At 33.1% G+C, this 9,244-nt stretch overlaps 2 protein-coding genes across 2 annotated transcripts; both read right to left on the bottom strand.

Annotated features, from left to right (window-relative positions):
• Positions 1-358: 358 nt before the first annotated feature.
• On the bottom strand, positions 359-1,324 carry LOC123695602. The gene is made up of 2 exons (XM_045641502.1): positions 1,191-1,324; positions 359-631 (listed from the first exon to the last, which is right to left on the bottom strand). The coding sequence occupies exons 1-2, from the start codon at positions 1,321-1,323 to the stop codon at positions 414-416; spliced, it is 351 nt and encodes a 116-aa protein (XP_045497458.1). The 5' UTR covers position 1,324; the 3' UTR covers positions 359-413.
• Positions 1,325-3,572: 2,248 nt separating this feature from the next.
• On the bottom strand, positions 3,573-8,569 carry LOC123695601 (apolipoprotein D-like). The gene is made up of 4 exons (XM_045641501.1): positions 8,408-8,569; positions 6,473-6,680; positions 4,405-4,494; positions 3,573-3,845 (listed from the first exon to the last, which is right to left on the bottom strand). The coding sequence occupies exons 1-4, from the start codon at positions 8,522-8,524 to the stop codon at positions 3,628-3,630; spliced, it is 633 nt and encodes a 210-aa protein (XP_045497457.1). The 5' UTR covers positions 8,525-8,569; the 3' UTR covers positions 3,573-3,627.
• Between the last annotated feature and the right edge of the window lie 675 nt (positions 8,570-9,244).

Genomic DNA, 9,244 nt, shown 5'->3' with positions numbered 1-9,244 from the left:
CATTTATTTCACAATAATATTATGACACTCACAAAGTAAGGCTTTCTGTGGGTAAAAGAATTTTCAAAATCAGTTCAGTAGATCTAGAGATTACCGCCTTTATTATCTCGTATGGTTATTTTTCTAGGATTAAACCTCACATACGTTCTATGTGTATATGTGTCCTATCTTAGTTCATATTCATTAAAAAATCGGTAAAGAGCGAGTCAGACTCTTGATTCTGCGTTTCGTACATTCATAAGTGCAGCAAAAAAAATGTTTACTATGTTATAGCCCGGTAACAGACGAACGGACAAGTAAACAAGTAGCAGGTGATCAAGAGGGTTTATGTTTGAGGAATTACATAAAAAAGCCGCTCTACAAACAAGTTCTTTACTTATATAATACAAATGTTACTTAAATAATCTTACAATCTAGCTTAAAAACGACAGCATGTTACACAGTACAAGTGCAAGAATAATCGGGGAGGCTAATATGGAGATCGCGGAGTTCGTCTTGCAGTGCTCAGCGGTGTGACCGACGGCCCTCCAGGTGGCGTTCCGGAGGTCCGTGTTGAGGGTTATCGCTGTATTGATCAGATTACTCTGTTCTGTTGTGAACTGCTTTGCTCTGCTGATTTGCCAGGACCATACTGTGAATGGATATTATATTTTAGTTATCGTGCAAATAATTTTTCTTTCAGATTTTGAAGTGAAATTTCAAGGTCGCGCCATGACAATACCGTCACGTCATGAAGCAAGGCGATGATTTTGCTCGCTCTTTTTTACGTTTTTGAATGCATGCCTAGATATGAGAAATAAGAATATAATTAACTAACCGAAAAGATAAACTTATAGATTACCTGTATTTTCCAAAAAAATCAACAGTTTAAATAATAAAAATGGTATTGCGCAAAAATTCTAAACATCATGCAACATTGCAAGATTAAATACATGTATATATATGTATATAATTAAGATTTCTGCCCGTGGCTTCGCCCGCGCAGTCAAATAAAAACCCGCATAGTTCCCGTTCCCGTGGGAGTAAAACCTATCCTATGTCCTGGGGTAAAAAGTAGCCTATGTCTTTTCTCGGGTATCAAAATATCTCCATACCAAATTTTATGAAAATTGGTTCAGTACTTTAGGCGTGATTAAGTAACAGACAGACAGACAGTTACTTTCGCATATATAATATTAGTATGGATTTACCTGTCCTGTGTGTTGTGTTCTGTTCACAACTGTACAGTAAACCATATCCCGTGTAATCCGTGGCTAGGACGAGCACGTTCATGGCTCCGGCTGAAAATAAAGTACTTCTATAAATAAAAATAACCATACACATTATTACTGTCAAATGTTTTTGAAATTGCTTGATTACGGATTTTAACATACTGGTTTATCATTTGTTATTTACTGCTTTAAATTTGTAAAATGGCAAAAACTTTGAAATTTTATTTATAAAAACTGTTATCACAAATGAATCTAATAAATGTTGAAGGATATTCATTCCAGGAATAAGATACGAATCTGTTTCATCTAGTTACGTAAATTAATTAAATACATGACCTTTTTAAACGTTTTTAGGCGTACGAAAATAATTCTGGCGACGGAGTAAAGCCAAATAACGATTGTATTAAAAAAAATATTGCTAATCGTAATCATCTATTTTGATGATATCCCTTAGCAGAGGTATTCACAAATTGCCCCGCATTTGCAATACCTGAATGTACTATATATAATTTTGAAACTTATTTGCTGACCGTACTATCTCCATACATAAGCTACGGTAGTTCACTTCGCGACTCCCCGTAGGCTACATGCGGCGTTTCACACTGTTACAGACTTTACCTTATAAAAACTTAATCTATTACTTATATAACTTGGTATAATAAGTTATACGGAACCCGGGGTAATTGAAAATCAATAGCATACTGAAAAATATATTTTTTGCGATATTTGACAAGAAAATAAAGTCAAGTTAAGTATTATAATGAAATTTTCCTTATTACCACAAATTTGTGTGAAATATTGCCACTATTAATAATATCAACACAGGCCTTTAATACAGGGTTTAGAAATATATTTCTAATAAGAAATCCCTCTCTTAAGCCAGTACTTCAATCTTCAGTTATTTCGACGAGGTTTCTATTTCACAGAGATTAATGATTATAATGTAATGTTTGGTTGGTTGGTACGTATTTTAACAGACCCCCCAGAGGATCAGAGTTGCATTCCTGGTCTAGGCTAGTGTAAGGCGAACAAAATGTATCTCAGCTTAGCAATGTATAGAAGGAATAACTAATAACTACTTTTCTGTAAAGAAAATCGATCATTGCAACAGCAGCTGTGAAATACATCTGCCCAATACCCTACAAGGGGGCATGGAACTTTTATGTATAACTAGCAGTCCGCCCTGGCCTCTCCCGTAGTACATGTTTATTTTTTCTCTCCTTAATAACCATTCTCGTACTTCAAGGAATATTATAAAAAACAGAATTATCGAAATCGGTCCAGTCGTTCACGCGTGATGCCGTGACTAAGGGAAAAAGGGATTCATTTTTATTTATTTATTTATTTATTTATAACACTTTATTGCACAAACAAAAATTAGGACAAAATAACATTAAAATACAAAAGAAAGGCATAGTTTGTACAAGAGGCGGCCTTATTGCTGAGCAGCAATCTCTACCAGGCAACCTGATGGGAAAGGAAATGTATGAAGTTAATGGGATAGTGCAAAAAGAAGAGAAAAAAAAAATAATGATAATAATTATACCTAATAAATAAATAAAATTATTTAAGTAACAAATACCTACTGTATAAATGCATAAATTATAATACAATACATTATTTATACATATTTTATATATAGAGATTAAGATTTTGAAATATAGATAGGTAGTTTATCACTTCTCTTTTTTTGTAACTACTTCTAAAGGGATTCGTCATTAATTACTTATAATTTATTCGTTATCAAAAATATTTGTATTTATTTTAGGATAGATATTAGATACAATATTTATCAATATCACTTTAATTCAACCGAAACAATTTCGACCGAAATGATTCGCAGAATACTTGACAATAATTATTCAACAACATAATCTTTTAATACCTAGTTTCGGGAAAAGTTTATTACAGCGATAAGTCATTGTTAGTCACTGATAAGGTAAAATAACATGGAATATACCGGACTGATGTCAGATATTCATTCACTAATAAGGTTCCTAGTTCATTTATTTCACAATAATATTATGACACTCACAAAGTAAGGCTTTCTGTGGGTAAAAGAATTTTCAAAATCAGTTCAGTAGATCTAGAGATTACCGCCTTTATTATCTCGTATGGTTATTTTTCTAGGATTAAACCTCACATACGTTCTATGTGTATATGTGTCCTATCTTAGTTCATATTCATTAAAAAATCGGTAAAGAGCGAGTCAGACTCTTGATTCTGCGTTTCGTACATTCATAAGTGCAGCAAAAAAAATGTTTACTATGTTATAGCCCGGTAACAGACGAACGGACAAGTAAACAAGTAGCAGGTGATCAAGAGGGTTTATGTTTGAGGAATTACATAAAAAAGCCGCTCTACAAACAAGTTCTTTACTTATATAATACAAATGTTACTTAAATAATCTTACAATCTAGCTTAAAAACGACAGCATGTTACACAGTACAAGTGCAAGAATAATCGGGGAGGCTAATATGGAGATCGCGGAGTTCGTCTTGCAGTGCTCAGCGGTGTGACCGACGGCCCTCCAGGTGGCGTTCCGGAGGTCCGTGTTGAGGGTTATCGCTGTATTGATCAGATTACTCTGTTCTGTTGTGAACTGCTTTGCTCTGCTGATTTGCCAGGACCATACTGTGAATGGATATTATATTTTAGTTATCGTGCAAATAATTTTTCTTTCAGATTTTGAAGTGAAATTTCAAGGTCGCGCCATGACAATACCGTCACGTCATGAAGCAAGGCGATGATTTTGCTCGCTCTTTTTTACGTTTTTGAATGCATGCCTAGATATGAGAAATAAGAATATAATTAACTAACCGAAAAGATAAACTTATAGATTACCTGTATTTTCCAAAAAAATCAACAGTTTAAATAATAAAAATGGTATTGCGCAAAAATTCTAAACATCATGCAACATTGCAAGATTAAATACATGTATATATATGTATATAATTAAGATTTCTGCCCGTGGCTTCGCCCGCGCAGTCAAATAAAAACCCGCATAGTTCCCGTTCCCGTGGGAGTAAAACCTATCCTATGTCCTGGGGTAAAAAGTAGCCTATGTCTTTTCTCGGGTATCAAAATATCTCCATACCAAATTTCATGAAAATTGGTTCAGTACTTTAGGCGTGATTAAGTAACAGACAGACAGACAGTTACTTTCGCATATATAATATTAGTATGGATTTACCTGTCCTGTGTGTTGTGTTCTGTTCACAACTGTACAGTAAACCATATCCCGTGTAATCCGTGGCTAGGACGAGCACGTTCATGGCTCCGGCTGAAAATAAAGTACTTCTATAAATAAAAATAACCATACACATTATTACTGTCAAATGTTTTTGAAATTGCTTGATTACGGATTTTAACATACTGGTTTATCATTTGTTATTTACTGCTTTAAATTTGTAAAATGGCAAAAACTTTGAAATTTTATTTATAAAAACTGTTATCACAAATGAATCTATTAAATCTCTATTAAATAGATAGCAGATAATTCTACAAAATTTAATAAAACAGTGGACACTGCAAGAAAATTTCCATATTCTAAAAAGCAAAAAAGACGGGTTGCACTCCGGGAGTGCCGGCAGAAGTGAAAACTTGATTATTAACGTTCAGCATGTTTGATATTTTGGAATGGTATCCGTCTTACGCATGGAATATAAGGGCTAAAAAAAAAATCCGGCTTACGCTTTTTCGATCAGGCCACGTCGTGTCCTGACGCGAGTTTAAGATTTTATACCCAACGCCGCTAAAGAAGTTTTCACTTCAAAAATTAAAAACAAAAGAAGTTGTAGGTAAGAACCTTGGTAAGAACTAGTCTAATTGTCAATCATAACTGTTTACCGGTCTCTTAGATCAATATAAGATATCACTGATAAGCGATAACAAACAGATTCCCTTACTATCGCAAAGTGACACTTTGAAAAGGGTCATTTGACCTACATCGATACGGTCTGGAGTGTTGAGTAAATTCTCCTTTAAACAACATATCAAGGGCTTTAGCCTAGAACTTAGTCATTTAATTGATTAATTGTAAATAATAAATTAAATGTGTTGTGCATAATATTATATTATGTAAAACAGACGTTCGATCTGATCTATTCTTGGTTGTTTCAAATGACTAATTCTACAATTATTAAGTACAATTGAACAGCCTGTAAGTTTAAAATTTTCGATTTTTTTATTTGATTTCACGAGAACTACTTATTTATTTACATTTATTTACTTGAACTTTGTTTTAATTATAAGATAAGACGAAAAAAAAACGCGTACTTAAACCTTGAACCATTTTGTTAAGGTGTGAAGTGTGTAGAGCGGTGAAATTATTTATGCTAATTATCTTATACATACATATATAATATAATCGGAATTTTCTTCCATTTCATATGTATTCAAAGAGTTCTCTTTCATCCAAATAATACCAAAATTAAAATAACCTTCCGAATTCTTGATTGTCTAATAAATTTTGCATGAGAACAAACAATATGACGACAGGTGCTGCAATTTCATCCACGAATCAACTCAACATGTATGAATTTATACTATATGTATCAAAACCATAACAAAGTTTGCTAAGCCTCTCCTCAAAAAGACTAGCAAAAATTCCAATAAAAGATTTTATCAGATAACGTGAACAAGTGATTATTTCGCTGCACAAACATTCAATGTTGTCTCATAGATAAATGATGATTGTAATGAGCATTATAGTTTTACGTACATCCTTATTATACTTGGTTATGATAATCCAAATGATTCAGACCTCTTGAAGACTACTATTTTTTAGATTTACTTTCAAAAACATGTGATGTGATTGTGGCTGTAGCTGACCCTGTAGTTAAATAATGATCAAATGACCGTGAAAATGGAGCTAGATAGCTATTCATATAAAAAATGATAATGTTTTTGTAAGCTAGAGGATAACGAACAAATTAATTATTTGTGACCAATATCTATTTTTCGTTACTGCCAAATATTTTCATGGCAGTTAAACACAAAGATTACCAACAATAACTCTCATTCTACCCTTCACAACACGTTCGCATTTCCATTTAATCCTCACCCTATTTTAAACCTGATGAACAACAGATTGCTTAATTAATCAGTTTAATCCTCAATTACTCCTCCTACCGAATTTCATCATCTACTTATCCTACGCTGTCTCTTTTCCTCTCTAATTTATACCTATACCTTACTCTCTTTTCCTCCCTAGTTTCCACAAGTCTTACTTCTCTTTATCTGTACAAAAAGAGGCTTACCTGGATATCTGAAGATATACACTCCGTTATCACCAGCACTGAATGTCCCATTGACCCATTGGACAGTTCGATTCACAACTTGTCTGTTGAAAATAGTACCATTGACCAGCACACCATTTGTAACGACTCCTTCATACGTAGAAGAGGCGCAGTCGCCTACATCATCTGCGCTGGGTATTCTTGCTATTTGCTGCCATTCACCTAAGAACTGGAATTAAACGTTATATTATTTACTAGCTTCCGCCCGCGACTCCGTCCGCGCGGAAATATTAAGAAAAATTAAGATTTATTTCTTTCTACGTATTTTTTCGGGATAAAAAGTATCCTATTTTATGCCCAGGATAATAAGGTATAATTATACCAAGTTTCATCGAAATGGAATTGTTAGTTTTCACGTGATGTCTTCACATACAGACGGACAGACAGACAGACAAAAAAAAATCTAATCACATATTTGGGTTTGGTATCGATCCCCCTGCTATTTATTTTTTCAATATTTTCAATTTACAGAATTGACCCTTCTACAGATTTATTACAGATTGTCTCGATTTATGCAAAGCTTTTGATATAGAAGCATTTGTAAATATGTATTTCCAAGGCTCAGTTTATTGACGTGACAACGTCTTATAAATTGGTTTGCCGGGTGACACTTCAAGAAACTGCGTTACGCTCCGCTCACGTTATGCGCTCACAATGAGAGCGAGTGAGAGGCACGCGTCCATTCCACTCGGGCATGGTTAGCCCGCCTAAGAGCGAGAGAGACAGACATAAAAAGTCGTTGTCATGTAAAACTTTCGCCCGTATACTGACTTTACAGGCAACCAATTTTTTTTTTATTAGTGTTGATTTTGTTAATGCAGATTTCAAGTTTCAGATGTCAAATTGATTTAAATATGTATATGCTATGCGTTTACAAAATCGATGAAAAAAATTGCGGCACCTTGTAACATGTTAGTCTCTTAGTTCTATTTTCAACATTAGTTTCCAATTTACAATAATTTCAATAGTATTTTTAATAAGAGCTGAATGAATATATTCATGTGCGCAAAAAGAATTAACTTTCTAGGTTTATTTCAATCGTTTTTTTGTTTTATCGATAAGTGGCTATTTGATGATTAACTTTTGCAATCAATAGTCAATAGTTGTTTAGTTGCATTGAGGGTCTGATTAAAATGTTATCAATAACAATTATACATGTATGGTGTAACTATTTTATATAGATACAATTTCAGTACTTGTCTAGCACAAGAGCTTATCTGTTTTCACTCGTCGGACTATCGGTTTTAATTAAAAATATAGGTTGATTTTATTTTATTTCTATACGTATTTAAAAGGGTAAACCAACCGTTTTTACACAATAGTTGGACTATTTCTTTTATTTTTGTGTATTATATATAAGTAAGCGAGCTACTGAAAATATATGTAAAGCTCAAATTTATTAGCAGATAGTATATAAGATAATTTCCAGTGTATATTAATTTAAAGTGATTGAAAAATAATTATATGCTGTTTCCTTCTATTTATTTGCATACTAACTACAACCAGTGGTATATCCCGGGCAGTCAAATTAAAAAACGGACCGCTAGTTATAATAAAACGTGTTTTCTTTCGTTCTTTACTTCTTTCAATGTTTCTCTTAAACCTATATAGATTTTATCACTCTCTAACCCTCTCACTATCGAACGAACACTTTTAGGAAATAAAAAAATGTGTGCGTGTACTAGTGTACACACGTAAGAAGTGAAACTTCTTTATGACGTTATTTTTCAAACAATTATTTACTATATGCAACTTTACAGAAATACGTCGAATCACGCGTGGTAGGGATAAGAAAAAGATGGCGCGTAACGGAAAAATATCACGCGTAACGAAAAAATGTTACCTTATTTTTTTTTCCAATCCCGATAAAGAAGTTTCACTTCAAAAATTACCAACCTCAGAAACATTCAAGTTCCTCACAGCCGTGGTTGCTGCGAAGTTACATGGTCCTTCGAGCACCAGCTGACCCTTCACACTGGCGACCAATAACGCTGCTATCACAAATCGATACATATTGCTGTAGGTACTGTTAAACGTATACTGTGGATTTAAGAGGATGCTATTCCATTAAATACTGTTATGCCTTATCTGATAAGTTGATGACTAAATATTTCGCAAACTATGGTTTTTAGATTTTTATAGCCGAGTGCGTATTGAATGAAGTAAGTACACTGAAGAATTTTGCGTGATAATCGTTTTTTAGACACGCAAATAAGTTGACTAAATAAAGGATATGACGAAAATATTAAAGAGAAATTTATTTGTTGAATGTTGTAGCACGTTCGGATGATTTTAATGATAGCTTTAATCCGTGACAAAAAATAAAACAAAGTTAACAATTATACATACTTATATTATGAAAAATTAATATGTAGTTTTTCATTTGATTTTGAAATAATTTTATTTCTAAAGAGTAATAGTAGTAATGTTAAGACTTTCATTTACTAACAAAATAACACTCCTCATAATATGTACATAATAATATTTTAAGCAATGCTCTATGATTTATAGTATACTCTTGCGCATTGTGGCTCTTGTAGAGGAATCCGTTTTGATATGCAAATTGCATTGAATTAATTAAAACTTTCACTACGCTTTTGGTTTATACCATATTCGACCTCTATTTAAAGATAGGGGCAAGTTAGTGTTTTGTCACCCAGGTCGATAATTTTAAGTCTTGTTTCCATTGGATTTTAGGAGATCTGTAGGAAAAATCTTCTCTATATTTTAACG

Source organism: Colias croceus, chromosome 11 (assembly GCF_905220415.1).
Source record: "Colias croceus chromosome 11, ilColCroc2.1".
NCBI lineage: Eukaryota > Metazoa > Arthropoda > Insecta > Lepidoptera > Pieridae > Colias > Colias croceus.
The sequence above is the reverse complement of the archived record's forward strand: the minus strand, read 5'-3'. Positions and strand labels throughout refer to the sequence as shown.

Excerpts from the sequence above, each read along its gene's own strand:
- LOC123695602 (XM_045641502.1), bottom strand. The coding sequence starts at position 1,323 with ATGTGTATGGTTATTTTTATTTATAGAAGTACTTTATTTTCAGCCGGA. Across the intron at positions 632-1,190 it reads GAACACAACACACAGGACAG|TATGGTCCTGGCAAATCAGC; the intron begins GTAAATCCATAC and ends ATCCATTCACAG.
- LOC123695601 (XM_045641501.1), bottom strand. The coding sequence starts at position 8,524 with ATGTATCGATTTGTGATAGCAGCGTTATTGGTCGCCAGTGTGAAGGGT. Across the intron at positions 6,681-8,407 it reads GGAACTTGAATGTTTCTGAG|TTCTTAGGTGAATGGCAGCA; the intron begins GTTGGTAATTTT and ends GTTTAATTCCAG. Across the intron at positions 4,495-6,472 it reads GTATATCTTCAGATATCCAG|CCGGAGCCATGAACGTGCTC; the intron begins GTAAGCCTCTTT and ends CTTTATTTTCAG.